The following is a 20,558-nucleotide window of genomic DNA, read 5'->3' as shown; positions in this document are numbered from 1 at the left end:
AAAAATATAATATTGAGTCAGAAAGATCTCTAACACAAGGAATTGTACGGCAATCTTAAGACCATGGAAAGTGGCAGAACTCCAGGAATTGATGGTATTCCTGCAGAATTTTATAGGGTTTTTGGCCAATAATAGGGGAGGATTTGTTAACTGTGCTTCGTGACAGTTTGGCCAGTGGGTCTCTGTCATTAAGCTGCATGAGAGCAGTCATTACCCTTTTGCCAAAGAAAGGAGATCCTAAGGATATAGAAAACTGGTGACCTGTCACTCTTGTGTTCTGATTTAAAGCTGCTCTCTAAAGTTGTGGCCATTAGATTAAGGGAGGTAATTGGTCGGGTCATACATATAGACTTACTGTGTGCCCAAAAGGTCTATCAAAGATAATATACATTTAATTAGGGATGTTTTGGACATCTCTGGATTATTGGGATTAGACACTGCTCTGATTTCCATAGACCAGGAAAAGGCATTTGACCAAGTTGAACACAGCAATCTGTGGCATACGTTAGAAGAGTTTGGGTTCAACTCTGGTTTTATTGCTATAATCCATGTTTTGTACCGAGATATTGAGAGTGTGCTCAAAATCAATAGTGGGTTGAGTGCTCCTTTTTAAAATGAATAGGGGTATTAGACAGGGTTGTGCTCTATCAGGGATGTTATATGCTTTGTCTATCGAACTCTTGCAGGCTAGAATTCGATCAAATATTGAGGGGTGGTCTTTACCACAGTACAGAGTGAAAATAAAATTATCTGCTTATGCTGATGACATAATTATATTAATTAAAAGTCAAGAAGTAGTAGATGTTTTACAATCATTATATAATTTGGTGCTATTTCTTCTGTAAATGTTAACTGGTTAAAGAGTGAAGCCTTGGTTTATGGAAACGGGTGGAAGGTTTTCCAAAGTTGCCAGGTGGACTTGCTTGGAAAAGAGGAGGATTAATATATTTGGGTGTATATCTTGGGGATGATTTTCTGGTAAAGAAAAATTGGGAAGGTGTTCTAAAAAAGTTCAAAGGACAATTGCAGAAATGGAAATGGCTGTTGTCAAAAATTTCTTACAAAGGACAGGTTATTCACCTTATGCGCCACAGAAACTAGCACGCAGCCATCTTCAGAAAAAAATGTCTTTGATCTTCCGGTCTGGCATATTCTATATAGATTTCTATGGTGTTGATGTGTAAGTGTAATTAGCTAGCGAAGTAGATTTACAGGTTGTAGAGTTGTCAAAAGCTATCATGAGTATTTTAAAGTGTTCAGGGGATGTCTTAACAACTGGAAGCAGAGCGGGGAGATTTTAAAACAAGAGTACTTCATTCATAAATCCATAAGATCCTACCTTCACACTGTGGACGTACTGATATGCCTCCGTACTCATGAAAGTCAGTCAGGAGGCAAAACAAAGTCTGTAAGACACCTCTAACCATCTTCTCGTGTCATTCACCCATCGTGTTATAGTTAAGATGAGTCGATTTTTTGAGTGTTAAACCGGGTTTGGGGAAGGGGTGCTACTATATTTATATACACACATACATGTGAAAGTTTATGTTTTATTTTGTATTCCGTTCACAACTATTTAAATTACATTTAAGACCCTAAAAAATGTAGGGTGACAGATTCATTTTAAAAAGTACAATTGTTATGAACTTGCATGTGTAATAATATGGGCTGTCACTGTTGGAAGTTTAATGTCAACTACACATTTTAACTCAAATTATTAAGAAGTTGAAACCTAAAAATTAAGCAGAATTACACGTATAACAATGAAACGTTTGTACTGTGAAAAAAGTGTGTCATAGCTGTCTGAATGTGATCTGCCAGGTCCAGTTTACCTCTGCAGATGTTGGAAAAAACGAACATTTAGAGTGACAGCAAAAGCACCTCACTAGCATTTTCGTGTAGTAAAAGGGCGGTGTAGGTTCAGTGAAAAATACTTTCTGTGCTCCCACACGTAATCCATTTTGATCGACACTTCTCAGTAGCTTCAATACAAACAGGAAGTTAGATGACAAAATTCGGAAAAGCAGAGCACTGAAAAGGGGCAGGTGAATAGTCATTAATAATTTGGTGGCTTCAACACTTTGGCATCGGCTGGCTTGTGTTGACCCGCACAGTGGACTACTTGTAAAATTACAAGCCATAATTGTGGACTTTTTGGAATAAGCCCCATTGGGCCCCCAGAGTGTACTGTTTCTCCCCCAAGATGAGGGAGGACAAGGACTGATCAGTCTGGCTAGCAGGGGAGCAACCTTTCATCTGCAATTTATACAAAGATACTTAACAGGACCAAATAATCTTGTATGGAGACAAGTTGCAAATATCATTCTAAGGCAAGCTGGTGGACTGAATCTGGATTTTGTCCTTTTCTTAATGGACTCCAGCAAGTTAATGGATTAACTCTTTTTTATAAAGATCTTTTTAAAGTGTGGAGTTTATAAAAATAAATAAATAAATAGAACTGAACTTAAATATTCTCTGTATTGGTTGCTAGAAGAACATCTTGTTTTTGGAGCTCATTTTGGTGTTTCATGTGAAGTTACTTCAGTTTTAACAAATGTTCTGTGTGATACAAAAATAGTAAAATTGTATCAATTAGAAAATGTAAGTGAACCTGAGTTAAATAATTCACAAATGGTTGCATTACATCTTGGATTTAAGTCAGTTAGATTTGTAGAAAGAGTTTTGGGCCTGTTGAAACAAACATTAACTGGCAAGGAGAAAACCTTGCTTATTAAACATTGCCAAAGGATGCATTTTCCTGAAATTTGTATTACCCCTGATTTGAAGGGGATGAGTGGACCATTGTTGGACTTAAAAGGTTTATAAGATTTTAATGTAAGTGAAACTAATAGTAAAGTTTTGTATAAGTGTTGTGTGAAGTTTTAAAGTAAAGCTAAAAGAAAGAGTCGATATGGTTTGGAGGGATAAATTGGATATAGAGCACAATTTAAACCCCGTGTGGAGAATTCTATATAAACCACCTTTAGACAAAAGAGCAGGAGATCTTCAGTGGAGGATTTTGCCCAGCGCAGTTGCTGTAAATGCTTTTGTGAATGTGACCAATCCAGCTGTTTTTATTGCATGTCCTTTTTGTAGTTTGAGAGAATCAATCTTTCACTGTTTTTTTTTTTTGGAATGTTCAAGGCTTTTTGATTTATTTGTGGTTCTTAAAAATATTTTTGAAAAGTTTGGTGAGGAATTTAATTCTCAGGTTTTTTTCTTTGGACCTAAATATACGGCAGATCATAAGATAAAGGATCAGCTTTTGAATTTTATTGTAGGACAAGCTAAGCTCTCAATTTATATAAGCAGGAAGAATAAGATTGAGGGGAAAGAAAGTAATGGGGTGGTTTTTATTTTTAAAAGTTTGGTAAAAACAAGAGTTTTGATTCATTTTAATTATTTCAAGATGATGAATGATTTTGAGAGTTCTTTACATCAGTGGGGGCTATAATGAAGTGATCTGTTCAGTTTTGGATGAACATTTATTTGTTTCTCTGTGGTTACAGTAAAACTGGAATTATTATTATTATTATGTTTTTAACATTTTGTACATTATATTTATTGTGTTTTGTGGATGATTTAATGGAATAAAGGTATTATTAATCTCTCTCTCTCTGTGTGTGTGTGTGTGTGCGTGCGCGAGTGTGTGCGTGTGGGTTTGGGTGGTTTACAAGGACAATTTTTTAGGTTACAAACTGGTAACAAGGATATTATGCTATAAATGTGGTTTATGAGGACATTTCTAGCATCCCCATAATTCAAATTGCTAAAAAACAGACTAAACATTGTTTTTTTGAAAATGTAAGAATGCAGAACGTTTTTTGTGGGGTTAGGTTTATGGTTAGGGTTAGGGGATAGAATCTATAGTCCGTACAGTATGAAAATAATTATGTCTATGGAGAGTCTTCATAAGGATAGCCGAACCAACGTGTGTGTGTGTGTGTGTGTGTTTTGTAATGGTAATGTCATGTCTTAATGTATTCATTTATGGTGTACTTTATAAATATAAACTCTGCTTGCAAACCAAATTTCTGTATGGGATTATAACATTTTACTTGATGTGACAGTGTTCAACATATTTAATTGACATCTCAAATTATTTACAGTGGGGTTGAAAAGTCTGAGTCACTGCATTATTAACATTCTTCACTTGTGCATTTGATAATCTATGTTATCCCAGCATGATTTGAGAATGTTCCAAATAAAATGTTGTGCACTTGAATGGAAGCAAATAAATCTGACTTCTGAATATAGGATGTAACTCAGTTTTCAGTTTTAGACTAGTTACCTAGAAATAGTACAGAATCTTGAATATTTCTTATTCATGTCACAACATTTCTTTAACATTTCATTTTTCAAAATCATACAACTTTTTATTTATTTCCAGATTTAAATTAGATTTTAAATTTCAGATTTTCATTGAAAACCTCTCTATACATCTGAAGTCGAGTACATACATGAAAACAGATTTAAAGCTAATTTACCTGCTCCATTATCCAGGAGTTGTAATGTTTGTGTGGTCCCAGATTCAGACTCCAGTGTCGCCCACACTTCAGTATTGATTACAGGCCTGTAATTCTGACTAACCTCAGCAAAAACCATCATGGGTTTACTGCCATCGCTGAACTGCTGGTTCATGTGGGCTTTGACAATGACCGGAGGAACATCAGCACGAGCTGCTTGACTTGTTACTGTCATAGTCAAAGACTGAAGTGTTTTGCTTAAAATATTGTACTTCCATTCTCCAGGCTATCAAATACAACATAAGGAAAGTAGATCACTATGAGTTTGCTGTATATTAGTTAAATAATAAAAAAATAATAATTTACAAAAATGAACAGTGTACCTGATTTATGAAATTTTGTAAAGTTGTCTTACCTCTGCAGTCCCTGGAATGTTTAAAGTGACTGTCTTTGTCAAGCCATCGTGACTCATATTTGTTTGACTGTACATTGAGCCACTTGGTGTCTGTATGTAAATACTAGGTAAACTTGTTTCATAGATTACTACAAAGTTGGTTTTGTTCCCAACAGTCTGATCCACTGATACTGTTCCATTGAACCAATCAGCTGTTTTCATTCCAACACTCTCTAGCTGCAAGAGAGCAATGATAATGAGAACATAATATTCATAATATTGGTGACACACTCAAAGTACACTGCATGGCCAAAAAAAAAAAAAAAAAGCCGCTTTGGATTTAAATAAGCAGATACTTAAAAGCCTATGGTTGGATCATTATTGCAGTGATTAATATGTTTCATCTGGCAACAATTCATTTAACCCTAAATGATGTAGTGTGTAGCTTCTCATTTCTTAAACAACCATGTTGGAAGACGTATCCCGTGGTCGTGGAAAAGATGTCACTGTGTTTCAGAAGGGGCAAATTATTGGCCTGCATCAAGCAAAGAAAACAACTAAGAAGATTGCTGAAATCACTGGAATTGGGTTAAAAACTGTCCAATGCATTATTAAAACCTGGCAGGATAGTGGTAAACCATCAGCTTCACGGAAGAAATGTGGATCACTAAACTGCTTGGTGAAGTCACATCGTAAAAAATCGACATTAGAACTCACGGCTATGTTTAATAGTAAAGTAAGAGCATTTCCACACGCACAAAGCGAAGAGAATTTACAGGATTGGGACTAAACAGCTGTGTGGCCACAAGAAAGCCACTTGTTAGCAGAGCATGTGAGCAGAGCGGAGCGGTGATAATTTCACCTGAGCGGAGAGCGTGTTTTTGAAGATTCCACTCTGCTCTCTCAGGCCGCTCAGCGCCGCTCGCTTAACCCAGAATGCGCTTCGTGATATGCTGGTTTGGGAATCTGTGAAATAACCAATAGGCCTGAGGTTATGGAGCTCAAACATTGTTTTAGTGAAGTTGCAAACCTTATAGCCTAAATAAATGCAAAGTATAAATCAAAGTTAAGAACGAGGAACTCGAAAGGGAATGTGGAGAGACCATGAGAATTAGCAAATATTCCTTTTGGAATCGTATACGTCACATTGCCAGTGTAGGTGCCTACTGGTTGTTTAGATCAGTGTTACTATCAGAAATAATTAATAATTATTTCTTATTAATTATTAATTCATATTTAAATTAAATAATAGAATCTAACTCATTAAAGCCTCACACGGGGCACCAATAATTATGTTGGTGCTATTGGTTGTTTAGATCAGTGTTACTATCAGAAATAATTAATAATTATTTCTTATTAATGATTAATTAATATCTTAATTAAATAACAGAATCTAACACATTAAAGCCTCACACAGGGCACCATTAATGTTGTACGCTACATGAGGCTTTAATGAGTTAGATTCTGTTATTTAATTTAAATATTAATTAATAATGAATAAGAAATAATTATTATTTCTGATAGTAACACTGATCTAAACAACCAGTAGCACCGACATAATTATTGGTGCCCCGTGTGAGGCATCCTGTGTGTTAGTTTGTCACAGTGTGTATGCATAGGAATCCAAAGTAATAACTTGAATCATTACTTCAAAGTTTGGTTCTGTTTAACAAATGACTTTTGTTGGGCCTCATGTATTCAGATAGAAGACAAAGGCAGGCCTAACACAGTCATAAAAACCTAACTCAGGCCCCCACATACCAGGTCATAAATTATACTGATAAAAATCGCGCCAAAATCAAACAAAGGGAGTCCAAAACAGACTACAAATCCCATGAAGCCTTGCTCACTAAAGGATCGAACTCTCAACTCCTATTGGATGAGGCACACAACAGAACGTCCCTCAAACCATGACATCATCAGGAGTAGAAATACCTCTGAAATGCTTCCCGGAATTTGCTTCCAGCAACTTTGTTCACCGGGTATAGACGTAGCTCATCGCTGCTCTCAGGTGAAACCTCGTGGCACAAGGAAGTAACGTCCGACTTGAAACTGTGGTCATACAATCTCCATCTCGCTGGACGAGTTGAGATTACTCTGCATTCCACCGAACACTCTAACGGATCCGAAGGAGACCACCGAGCAATCCAAATCTTCATCTGTTTGCCTGCAGAAGTGAAGAGATTAAAGATTTCTCTTCCATCTTCAATCAAGTCGACACTTCTGAGTTCTCCGCCAGCCCGCCGAGAATCAACAGCCGTGCCCACCAAACAGAGCGAGGAAACGGCCTCCCATTATCACACGAGCCTCAAGGAACCGGGTCGGAGTTAAAGGACGGAGGGACACACATTCTACCTGTGTCCTCATGCGATTCAAGTAAGAGGTTTACGTCTGGGCAGAGATAGAATATTATAGTGTGTTATTCTTGTGTTTCAAGGTTTTTGCTTGTACAGTTTACGGACCGCCATGTCCGCTCATTATTAATACTCAGGGTATTAATTGTCATGAATTTGTTTTGCTGTATTGTGGTCCAACCAAATTGGACTGTTGTGCATTTTTGCCATCGCGGGTGAAACCGGCAAACTGAGTTATCCATTAAAGAGTCAAAGAATGCGGGACTTTTATGAGCCGTCCACCACGTCTTTGAGCGATAAACTAACAGCTGCTTTCTCTCCCACGATCGCGAAATCGGCTTTAGGGCCGTCATTTTATTCTCTCTCTCTCGTACTAACCACACACACACACACACACACACACACACACACACACTCTCTCTCTCACACACACACACCCTCATGTGTTATAGAATTATTTTTATTTCCATATCTAATCATATCACTGTTTAGTTTGTAGTTGTAAGTCGGAAGTTTATTGACTGCATTGTATTAATTATTAATTGATATTACTGCATAAATAAACTTTGTTTATATTACAAAGAGAAGTGTTTTGGTTTGTTTTGCATATGCCTGTGTCATGCTGACGGGATGTCAGTGCTCGGATTCAAGCCTTCATTCATTGTTTTTTTCCCGAAAATCGATATTCTTCAGATGTCGATTTTCCTAAGAAAACAATGTAATATTGAGACTGTTTTACATATCTGGTTATTAGTCCCTGATTCCAAGGTGGTGCCCCGTCAATGTTAATCCTTATTAATATTCTATTGATTTTTGATAATTGATAATTATCTTTGATGATTGTTGAATTTGAATGATCAATAACCTAGTGTTAATTTTAATTAATGTTTCATCGATGTTAACAATTAACGATTATCTTTGACAATTGTTGATTTAAAGGATTAAAAAAAAGCTAACATTGATTCTCATAAATTTTCTATTGATTTTAATAATTAATAATTATCTTTGATAATTATTAATTATTGCTAATAACCAAACCCGCTCCTAAACATAGCGTATTACATTTACTGGAGCCCCATATGAGGTTTTAGGAGTTAGATTAAATTAATTAATTTAAATATTAATTAATAACTAAAGAAATAATTATTAATTATTTCTGATAGTAACACTGATCTAAACAACCAGTAAAGCCCTACACTTCTCACAGCTTGCCAAGCATAAGCCAGTGTGGTGTGAAAATGCTCTGAAGAGTGAATTAGGGGTTGGTAAGTTTATGATAGTCTGCTCAAAGCCTGCTGTTGTTGCAATTTAACTCCTAACGCTTTCACTTAGATGTTACAGAGAGGTGCCAAGTCACCTAATTGACGTCCACCGAGGAGAGAACGCAGTGAAATTCGCACATTACATAACAGTAACCCGTAAACCACAGGTCGAAGCCTCTCACCTGTGTGTTCGTGTCAGCATTATAGAAACTGTAACACAACAAGCTAACAGAGCCACTGTGTCATAAGAATATTTACTGCCACAGTAAAATGAGTCACCAATCGCCCCTCCGGAGCTGAAGCTCCACAGAAGTCAGACGACCCAGCACTGCAAGATGTGGTGCTGCTGTCCTCCGTCTCTCCGTAGAGGAGAGAGATAACCTTAACAGCTACAATATTAGTCGTTGTGATGAAGCATTGTAGGAACTAGTTGATTATGTCAGCAACCCATTAGGGAAGCCAAAGCGCACAATCACGGACCTAGTGGGCCAAATGTTCCTTCTTCATCACCGCAGAACCCAACTGCAAACCGCAGAGCACCAGGCCCAGCTCGCCCAGCTGCAGAGCAGCTACCAAATGGTGCAGAGGGAAAATCTCAGCCTGCACCAAGAAGTTAGGTGCACCCAAGCTGAGAAAGTCCAGGCACATGAAGATAAATGCAGGAGGAAAATGAAACCCTGCGCAGGCAGCTTCAAGCTGCCCAGCCAAGATTAGAGTCAGATCAGATAAGTGCAGCTGAAACGCACAGCACAACATCTGACATTTAAGAGGGTCCCCTCTTTAGCACTATGCATAGAAATATGTCCCTTAGAAACCCAGGGACACATGCTAGGAGCCGAGCTGCCCCTAGTGGTACAGTCTCTGACTTCGTCCTCCGAGACACCTTTTAAGCTCCTCCAGTGGCCCGCTGGTTGGATGAAGGTGCCCCTCCTTACAGTTGCCACCCCCCCCACCCCCCAGTCAGTTTTCAGTCAAGCCACCATGCGTTTCAAACCGACTGATTCCACACCACGGAGAGGGGAAAATTACTTCCAAGCCCAGAGTGGTGAAAGTGGCTCGAGGATCCCATTAGCCAGGGAACTGTACGCAACCCAGTGTCCACCCCCACGCATCGACTGGACACCTTCCCCACCACGACGGGGAGGAAGTCGTCCTCATCGCTAAAGCGATCTGAGTGACTATGGTGTTTCGGATGACTCGGACGACCCGCGGTCATACCGACACCAAGGCTTGCGCACTCGACAACTCGAGTCCCTCGCAGGGGACATAGAGCGCTTTAACCTGAGTAATCGAGATTCAAACATTGACAATTATCTCAGAGAAATTGAGCACTGCCTGGTTGACTTGCCTTATGCTTCGTCACGGGAAAAACTCAAGCTCATATGGAAGACCACGGTAAGGAGTGTCCATGTGTGCATGGAAACACTACCGACTGGTACCCGAGACCACTACTCAGCTCTGTGTAAAGCCCTACGTGAGAAGTATTCACTGTATATCGACGAAGCCTCCGCTACCCTAGGTGCTTTTGCCATCGTGCAGAGGAGGCATGAGCTTCCGTGTAAGTATTACAGATGCCTGAGAACTGCGTACTTCCAAGGACGTAATGCACCAGGTCTGGAGGAGGAACAGGCTTTCAAGTCTCTTTTCCTTCACAACCTCCACGAGAGCGTGCGATATGATGTCACGATGCACTACAGAACGGGCAACCCCACCATGCAGGAAATCAGAAGGTATGTGCAACTGGCATGGGAGACACGTGTGCGCCCTGCCTGAGGGCATGAAGATGATGCTAGAGTCCTGGGGATCCAAGCCTCAGAATGTGCAGACCTAGTGCTTGAAGGCAACGAAATGTCTCGCGTTAAGATGAATGCTAGAACAGGACCCCAGAGGCGCCGATCACCCCACCAGCAGGGTAGGCAACATAACCGGGGGGGTGGTGACTAGACACACCCCCTCAGAGAACAAGATTTGAGAAAGGAAATGGAGGATATAAGGAAATGCTTGACTGAGTTAGTAACGAAGCTTGACGTGCTCTGTCGTTCACCAGGTCCGCCGAACTCCTCAAAGGAACACGGCTCTGAAACCCCGTCAGTATGACTAGATGATGTACCCCCTCCCGTTAACGCCAAAGTTTACTTTGTAGGTTGGGGAAAGGGGAACAGGGTCCAAGTTGCTCCCCAAAACAGTCACTCCTAACACGCCACACCCTCCTTTTCTGACCTTCTTGGGCGATCTGGGCCATAAGGCAGTGCCTGACACATGGATGCATCAGCTCCCACGCACTACTTGACACTGGTTCCGAAATAAGTCTAATGGGTTCCAACACCTTCGCAGAGACCTGCAACGTAAGCATCACAAGCTAAATGCAAGATACAGTAGGTCGTCTGTCACAAAATGGGCGTGGATCGACATTACCTTTCAAGGGATGACGCTAATACACCTTGTTTACATATGTCCCATTAATATGGAACCACTGTTAATTGGCCAGGACCTACTGAATCGACTGGCTCCACTCATCAACTGCTGTCGTGGGCATGTGGGCTCAGGTTGACACATGAGGCCACTTGGTTCAGAAAACAGTTCGCCAGCTTCAGGTGGACATGTCGCCATTATCCAGAAATCCAGCAGAGACTCCTCCTCCAACAAGAACAATTACAGGGCCTGGGTAAAACCCTTCAATGTACTATAGTCACTGTAAATTTGTACTCCGCTCTTTTCAATAACACTTTGCATGCTTTAGGGACTTTGTCAGAGGTTGTCAGAAGTCAAAACTTATGTGTGTATCGTTAGAGATCTAATGCAGGACCTCATCAAGGAAATTAGCTCCTCAGTCAACAGTCTGAGTGGTGGAAGAATTCCAGCTTACCTGGTCTCCCTAGACCTTGTTGAACAAATTCTTAGATCTGCTACTACCTCCGTTGTGCAACCTTCACAGATACACCTGGCATATAGTCTTGGCAGTGCAATTCCAATCCATGTAAATCCTCAGAACCTCGAAATAGGATTTATCCTCAATCTACCAATCATAGAAAGGCAGAATATATACAGACTAAAGTCTGTATTGAATGTTGGTTTTCAGAGAGGTAACACACATTCACCTCAAAACACCACCAACACTCGCCTACCATGATGAGAACCCCTCACTCTACCTTATCCCTAACCTAAGCATGTGTACCAAGATGAAGGATATTCATTGGGTTTTCCCAAGCAACCCCTTTGTTAAAGAGGTGACTAACTACCTCTGTGGCCTAAGAGCCGAATCCCCTGAACAAAAGTGTCATGGTAGCATGTCTGTCAAAGATGAAGGAACAAAGACAAGGGTAGAGCGAGCAGGCAATCGCTGGCTCATTAACACACCAGCCACCGAAGTCCCAATGTCATACGACCGCCATAATACAGCCACTAAACTAAGGCTACCAAACCAAATGCTGTTCTTAATGGTTTCCCAAGGAGCCATCGTGTACATTGATGATACTGTCCTCCATCTCAATGTCAACAAGCATGACGCAGAAATTGAGATCCGGGATGCATTTAGAGGTCACAACCTCACCATTGATGACACCCTTCAACAGCAGCTTCAGGCTGAAGGGACGAAATTAGTGAAGTTCAGTCTCAAACCGACTGGCTTGACCACTATATTTCCTAGTCACATAAGCAGATCGTCATCTTACCAAGAACGCCCTATCAGTTTGGTTGGCCTCTGGCTCATGGTTGGATCATCACAGCAATTATTGCACACGCCATGAACAGGTACATTCAATACCTACAGGCCAGGCCAGACTGGACTCCCTCCTTCTCCAACAGCCACGTTTTACACACCAGTCTGAGCCCATCCCACAGGTTAACCCCAATCATTTCCAAGGATAAGCCTTTTAACCTTTAACCCTCCTTTCCTTTCCTCTAACATTTTGGTCCTAGTAATCATTGTCAGGTTCCGTTCTGATTTTGTGTTATGACCAAAGAACAACAAAGGATTGTGTTATGGTTAATGCTGTGCCTTCCAGTAACTTGAAATGTTTATGTGTGATGAATGTAGTTTTAGATTTAGCTAGAAGTTCTATGCCCAGATGTGCCTCAATCTCTGTCCAGATGATAAAGCCTCTGTGAACTCTAATGAACTGTATGGACAGTGCAACCGTTTTCTTTCCTATCAGGAATACATGGATGGCATAACCCACAGGTTATTGTGAACCAACAAGAACTGTTCAGCCCTTCAGTTGCTCTAAAGATACTGGACAACATTCAGCTCTTCAGACCAAAGGGGGGAATGTTGTGCCTCATGTATTCAGATAGAAGACAAAGGCAGGCCTAACACAGTCGTAAAACTTGACTGAGGCCCACACACAAAGTCATAAATCTTACTGATAAAAACTGCGCCAAAATCAAACAAAGGGAGTGCAAAACAGACTACAAATCCCATGAAGCCTTGCTCACTAAATGATCGAACTCTCAACTCCTATTGGACGAGGCACACGACAGAACGCCCCTCAACCATGACGTCATCAGGAGTAGAAATACCTCTGAGATCCTTCTGGGCATTGCTTCCAGCAACTTTGCTTGCCATGTGTAGATGCAGCTCATTGCTGCTATCAGGTGTAGCCTTGTGGCACAAGGAAGTAACGTACGACTTGAAACTGTGTCATACAATCTCCATCTCACTGGACGAGTTGAGATTACTCTGTGTTCCACCGAACACTCTAACGGATCCGAAGGAGACCGCCGAGCAATCCACATCTTCATCCGTTTGCCTGCAGAAGTGAAGAAAGAAGATTTCTCTTCCCTCTTCAACGAAGTCGACTTCGCTGATTTCTCCGCCAGCCCGCCGAGAATCAACAGCCGTACCGCCGACAGAGCAAGGAAACGGCCTCCCGTCATCACCCGAGCCTCGAGGGACCGAGTCGGAGTCAAACAACGGATGAACACACATTCTACCAGCGTCCTCATGCGATTCGAGTAAGAGGTTTACATCTGGGCAGAGATAGAATATTATAGTGTGTTATTCTTGTGTATCAAGGTTATTGCTTGTACAGTTTACAGACTGCTGAGTCCGCTCATTGCTGCTAATAATACTTAACAGTATGTTACAGTAATACCTTATAACGAATGAGATATTTGCTGTGTTGTAGTCCAACCACGTTGGACTGTTGTGTATTTTCACCATCATGGGTGAGACCGGCACACTGAGTTTATCCATTAAAGAACCAAAGACCGCGGGATGGTTTACGAGCCGTTCACCGCGTCTCTGAGTGATAAACTAACAGCTGCTTTCTCTCCCATGTTCGTGAAACCGGCTTTGGTGCCGCCACTTTATTCTCTCTCTCTCGTACTAACCACACACACATGCGACCCCTCACAAACATTCCCGCACACACTTTTGGCTAGTAGATAACTTAGTGATAAAGCTCAGCTTTGTCCCTAAGTTATCGTACAAGCGGAGACACGCGGTAAATGGGCAGCCGCCATTAACCTGCTTCTCTCCGCCCACATTCGTGGCCATATTCTCTGGCCGGAAATCTCACGTGACGTACTCTCCACAAGAGTCACGTCCGCCATTTTGTGCATGTCACTCCTCACACATACACACTCATTCACACAAACACACACACACACACATACCTTCCTCTCATGTGTTATAGTCTTATTTTGGTTACCATATCTAATCATGTCACTGTTTAGTTTGTAGTTGTATGTCGGAAGTTTATTGACTGTATTGTATTGATTATTAATTTATATTATTGCATCAATAAACTTTGTTATATTTCAAAGAGAAGTGTTTTGGTTTGTTTTGCATACACCTGTGTCAAATGCTGGCAGGGGACGTCAGTGCTCGGATTCAAGCCTTCATTGTTTTCCTTTTGAATGTCGATTTTCCTGAGAGAACAATCTAACATTGAGGGTGGTGCCCCGGCGATATTAATCCTTATTAGTATTCTATTGATTCTGATAATTGATCATTATCTTTGATGATTGTTGAATTTGAAGGATCAATAAGCTAGTGTTAATTTTAATCATTGTTTCATTGATTTGAATAATTAATGATTATCTTTGACAATAATTAATATTCTATTGAATTTGATGGTTATCTTTGATTGTTGATGTGAAGGATTAAAAGAGCTAACACTGATTCAAATCAATGTTCTATTGATTTTAATAACTGATAATTATCTTTGATAATTATTGCTAATAACCAAACCTGCTCCTGAATGTAGCACACTACATTTACTGGTGCCCCGTGTGGGGCTTTAATGAGTTAGATTCTATTATTTAATTTAAATATTAATTAATAAGAAATAATTATTAATTAATTCTGATAATAACACTGATCTAGATAATAAATAATAAATTAATAGATAAGTATGGTATCTTGTTGTTTTGCCATCTTGTCAGTGCAGCTGCCAGCTAGATGCAGGCCCGGTTCTGCAGGGTTGCGAATGTTAGAGCACCCTCAGTTGAATATGTAATCTTGATAATACTGTATAATGGCAAAGCATTTTTCCTTGATCACACACAAAAAATCCCTGCATCAAAACCATTAAACATGTATGATCTTGCAGATGTGTCCTAATTTACAGGCATTCTGCTTTCATGCCTCCATTGTACAACTGAGCATTTGATTAGTTATGATTTCCACTCTCGCATAGAGAATTTCATTGTGGAATTATCTCACTTAATCGACCGCCTGTTGCTTTCGATTTCTGCTTCGGGATAAAGTGGCACATAACTGCTGGTCAGTTTCCCAAAGCCAAATCCACACCTTAATGATAAGTGAAACGTAAAAAACTGACTCTAGATTAGTGGTTGTGGATAACATCTTCCGACATCGCTTGCTGCAGTCATGCGCAGAGAAAAAAGCTATAAATGATTGTACATTAGAAAAAAAAAATCTTTCTTAAATGAAGGCAGTGTAATTTGTGAATTAAATAATTTGTATTTGTTTGGGGATCATTAAACATGATTTCATCTAATATATATATTGGACAAAATCTCACTTTATGCAGGACAAAAAATTGTATTTGTTAAATCCTTGGTTAAACCTTGCTGTGCATATAAATAGCGCATGCACAAGACATGATCGTTTGATGCATATAAAGTCCAGATTCATTTATGCTGCTTTAAAAATATCAAGGAAAAACAAAGGGGGCACATGGTATTTATTAATATAATAATTATTATATAAATAACCACAGTCCTTTAGATTGCATATGATTCGTACATGTAATAAATTAATAAATGAATAAAGCAAGAACACTGAAAAAGAGAAAATCATTCACTGCTCTTTTCTGGATAAATTAATACACCCTTTAAAACTGAATGCAAAATTAGGATGAGAAATTGCTCATTTTAATGTACAGACCCAAAGTCTGATAGCATTAAATCAGAAACCTATTAATGTATCAAATCTACAGTATATTCATTCCGTGGAGACAACTGAAAATCAATTGTGAATTTCACTTTTACCTGCAATATTTTTCCTGGTACCAGTCCATGTTTTCATTATTGCTATAAATGACTCGAACAAACTTTAAAGTTGAAAAGATTGTGGTTTTCTTGCTCGGTTGTGTCACTCGGGTCCAGTTTAAACTGAAAAGCGCAAATTTGCACATACGCGAGTTTTGTGCCAACGCACATTTGCTTTATCACTTGAAGAGGCATGTTTGATGACTTGTTGAAAGTAAATAAAGGTAATTACAACTGAAATCAAATGTTATGGCATTGTTTGAAGATGTTCAATGACGTGCTAACAGAGAAATATTTGACTGATTACAAATGATAAGGAAGGTCTGGTTGATGCGATTATCTAACAGTCATTGTAAACCAGTCCAAAATAAACAGCGAGAATTTTTATACTAAAACACAACAATACAATCACATAATGTCAGATGTGTACGTTACTACTACTTTATTAAATTTGATGATTTAATAAATGTTGGCCTATTGTCTATATTTCACCCAGAGGGGCACCTCAGCCCATGTGGGCAAAGAGGCAGTTGCTCGGGCCACTGTAGCTACCCCCTGTGTACGTGCTTGGAACCAAGTATACTAAAGAGAAATTTAATGTCAGAGCGGGATTTGAGCAAATGCTTTTTTACCGATGAGAGTGACTGGTACTTGAGCGGAGCGTCTGCTTGGGCCGTGAACGGTTGAGTGGAGCACACAGGCATGGAGCGGGTTATTGAACGGAGTGTCACACCGCTTCGCTCACATGCTCTGCTTGTTAGTGATGCTAATCGGAAAAAACAATGAAACGGCTTTATTTTGCTAGGGAGCATAACGATTGGACTGTGGAGCAATGGAAAAAGGTCATGTGGTCTGATGAGTCCAGATTTACCCTATTCCAAAGCGATGGGCATGTCAGGGTAAGAAGGGAAGCGCATGAAGTGATGCACCCGTTATGAATAGTGCCCACTGTACAAGCCTCTGGAGGCAGTTTTATGATCTGGGATTGCTTCAGTTGGTCAGGTCAAAGCTCAGCAACATTATGCGGCAATAAAATGAAGTCAGCTGACTACTTGAATGTACTGAATGACCAGGTTATCCCATCAATGGATTTTTTCTTCCCTGATGGCACGGGCATATTCCAGGACGACAATGCAAAGATTCATCGGGCTCAAATTGTGAAGAGTGGTTCAGGGAGGATTCATTTTCACACATGAATTGGCCACCACAGAGTCCTGACCTTAACCTCATTGAAAGTCTTTGAGATATGCTGGAGAAGACTTTACGGAGTGGTTCGACTCTCCCGTCATCAATACAAGAAAAACTCTGGATGGAAATAAATGTTGTGACATTGCATAAGGTTGTTGAAACAATGCCACGAAGAACACGTGCCGTAATCAAAGCTAAAGGCTGTCCAACGAAATATTAGAGTATGTAACCTTTGTTTCTTTTTTTTTTTTTTTTTTTTGCCAGGCAGTGTAATATAAAATATTATGACCAATCACTTGCCAAACCTGAACTGGTTCTTTTGTGTAATCTCCACTTGTTATGGTTAGTGAAGCAAATGCATCCACTAGCTGATTAGAAAGAAGATCATCACCGGCTATGATAAATTTCCCCCCTAATTCCAACATGGAACATAGTAGGATTACCCATTTGCATTGGATAAGTGACTCTAAAATAAAGATTTTACTCAGGAATATGAAGATACAGTAAGTTGTTTACCCATTTAACCTACCTGTGCTGTCTGCCATCAACTTCAGTGCATTATCTGCACTGGGACCCAAAGCTATTGTATGTATAATGGCACCACTTTGTATTGCAGTTGGAACACAATCATTAATGTTGTCTGATGCCTCACCATCTGTCAGAAAAATTATTTCATCTCCTACAACATCCAAATTGTCCTCTTTAAGTACCTGATGGATTTGAAGAGAAAGAGCAAAGGCACAGGACAAACCATATACTGTATGGACATCATAAAAATACAAAAGATAAGTGCATAATTAATAATTAATATGCCACCTTAAAGCCTTCATTGAGGCCTTTACAGATGTATGTGCCACCATTTGCTGTACTTGGCAACTTTTTGATGAGAATCTCTCTTGTGGTCTCACTGTCAATAAGAGTCAAGCTGCTAAGAGTATAAGCATTATCACTAAAGGTCACAATTCCCACACTGGCTTGATCCTCAATGATGTGCCGGAGGAAATGTGTGGCAGCTTGCTGCTGTCGAAGAATTCTAGAGCCCTGGAAAGTGTATGAAATATAAAAAATAAAAATGGATAAAAGGTTTCCTTATCAAAATTTATGTATCTATCTTAAATATATTTGATCTAATTGATCTGTTTTCAAGTGAAGTTAATGTATGTTTTTGCATACTTGCATGCTTCCTGAGACATCAAGCACAAGACAAACAACCCGACTCATCCTCTGCACAACTTTGAAAGATGGTGCTGGTGGAGGGTATTGCAGGGGTTTTAGAGAACGAAGGGCGCCGCTGTCCACAGAATCCTCAAATATTACTGTCCATGTCGCTTTGTTGCTACATTTTTTATTTTGCATGTTTGGGGCAACACTATTGTGCTCCTGTTCTCTACAAAATGCATTCACCTGAAACCAAATATTTCTGTTTAATATCAGTTTCAAATGTTGTCAAACACCTTGACTAGGACTTGTGTCTGCTGCAAACTCATGGTTGGTTGTGGCTTGTTAACAGATTTCATAGTATCAACCAGATGGTATTCAGTACAAACATTTAGAGGTACATTTAACACTAAAAACATGACATATGTTAAATTACATACAATCTATACTTACAGAATCTAGGCTTTGCATGTACATTATTGAGCTGTTTGTGTTCTGATCTTTGTTCGGCAAAAACTGGCACCCCTTCGTAGGGAGTGAAGTTTGTGGATCAATGCTGCACCTATTTGATCCAGTAGTAATGTCATAAAACACACCTGTTATGCTTTTGCTACACCTAAAGATAAAGCAGAACATTTATGTTTGCAATCATTTCAGTCAGAGAATAATTTCACAATATGGTTTATTTTTTGTTTAAAAAACATAAAACCTGAATTGTGGACTGAGACTGAAATGAGTCAATGTATTACCTTGTAGCTTCATAGTGGCTATAAGAAAGATAAAACGGATTTTCTACACTGTATTCATCAAACACTCCCCATCTCAGATGAGCCCATTCATGCACGAAAACCCTTCCTGCATACAAACAAACAAGCATTACATTATATATTAATAATGTATTTTGAATTATAATGCATGTTAATGCAATCAGTGCTGGGGAAAGATGACACAATGATTTTAAAGCTATCATACTTATACTTAAATGCTCAACATCAGATGCAAAATGGTTATACAGAAGAAAGACTAATAACATTCACCTCTTGACCCATAAGGCTGAATGAGTTTGTCATCTAGGAGGAAGTTTGGAGTGAAATGAATGTACTGACTCTCAGATCCACATTCTCCATACTGATTAGTGTAGGGATCATCACCATATGCAGAATTCTGTTTATCAATTCTTATTTTGGCCTGCGTTTGATGTAGAAATTGTGCCAGCAACATCCAATGTGAATAAAGTTATTAAACATTTATTTTGTACAAGGAGGTCATAAAAATATATGGTACCTTTTCATAAGATTCTGTTCTTGCTTTATCAAAAGTCTTACTAGACCATTGGGGTGGAACTAATATAGCGACTTCTTTGAAATAGACTTTTTGATCCAGTGCTTGAAAAAGATATTCAGAACCTTCAGTAACCATGTCCTGTCAGAATGAAAGTCAATATTAAATTAAAATGTGAATATGCTATACAGCCAGACATTAAACAAGCAGGTTCTAATTTGCTCAGTGGCAAACACTGTCAAGAAAAATAAGTTAAGAAAAACACAACTAGCCTTTTACTATTGGCTCTAAAGTTTACGTAGACAAGCAACTATTTACCTTTATTTTGTCAATGAGTGTCATGTCCTCTGGTACAGTTGAACTGATTGCAATGACAATATCAACATATCCATTTCCATCTAGTTTGATTCCAGTGGAGGTGGACGACAGCAACATCCATACAAAGAGAAACACAGCTCTTGAGTCCATAGCTGTAGAGTTATGAACAGCAACTCCACAATGCAGTTTTAATAAATGCCAGTCACAAATTAACTTGTAGGACCTGCTGCCAGATAACAGGGTGTGTAATTTACTGTCATAAACTGTCGATACAAATCTGGAACCATTTACAGTTGAAGTCAGAATTTTACATACACCTTAGCAAAATACATTTAAACTCAGTTTTTCACAAGTCCTGACATTTAATCGTAGAAAACATTCCCTGTCTTAGGTCAGTTAGGATCGCTACTTTATTTTTAGAATGTGAAATGTCAGAATAATAAAAGAGAATTATTTATTTCAGCTTTTATTTCTTTCATCACATTCCCAGTGGGTAAGAAGTTTACATACACTTTGTTAGCATTTGGTTGCATTGCCTTTAAATTGTTTAACTTGGGTCAAATGTTTTGATTAGCCTTCCTCAAGCTTCTCACAATAAGTTGCTGGAATTTTGGCCCATTCCTGCAGACAGAACTGGTGTAACTGAGTCAGGTTTGTAGGCCTCCTTGATCGCACATGC

At 39.4% G+C, this 20,558-nt stretch overlaps 1 protein-coding gene across 2 annotated transcripts in view; it reads right to left on the bottom strand.

The window, feature by feature from the left end:
• LOC127422446 (calcium-activated chloride channel regulator 3A-1-like) overlaps positions 1-20,064 on the bottom strand; it is a 32,625-nt gene extending 12,561 nt beyond the window's left edge. Inside the window, exons 1-11 of one of the 2 annotated variants that reach the window (XM_051665968.1) lie at positions 19,880-20,064; positions 19,565-19,702; positions 19,318-19,468; positions 19,030-19,135; positions 18,734-18,842; positions 18,296-18,526; positions 17,939-18,163; positions 17,652-17,832; positions 17,428-17,534; positions 4,882-5,097; positions 4,488-4,752 (exon numbers count right to left, since the gene is read on the bottom strand). In XM_051665968.1, the coding sequence (XP_051521928.1) occupies positions 4,488-4,752; positions 4,882-5,097; positions 17,428-17,534; positions 17,652-17,832; positions 17,939-18,163; positions 18,296-18,526; positions 18,734-18,842; positions 19,030-19,135; positions 19,318-19,468; positions 19,565-19,702; positions 19,880-20,029 (1,879 nt within the window). In that variant the 5' untranslated portion in view covers positions 20,030-20,064. Of the gene's footprint in view, positions 1-4,487; positions 4,753-4,881; positions 5,098-17,427; positions 17,535-17,651; positions 17,833-17,938; positions 18,164-18,295; positions 18,527-18,733; positions 18,897-19,029; positions 19,136-19,317; positions 19,469-19,564; positions 19,703-19,879 lie in introns of both variants that reach the window. The other variant, XM_051665967.1, reaches the window with a different exon arrangement.
• Positions 20,065-20,558: the final 494 nt, after the last annotated feature.

This window comes from Myxocyprinus asiaticus, chromosome 31, assembly GCF_019703515.2.
Source record: "Myxocyprinus asiaticus isolate MX2 ecotype Aquarium Trade chromosome 31, UBuf_Myxa_2, whole genome shotgun sequence".
NCBI lineage: Eukaryota > Metazoa > Chordata > Actinopteri > Cypriniformes > Catostomidae > Myxocyprinus > Myxocyprinus asiaticus.
Note: the sequence above shows the minus strand (reverse complement) of the source record. Positions and strands in the feature narration are given on the sequence as shown.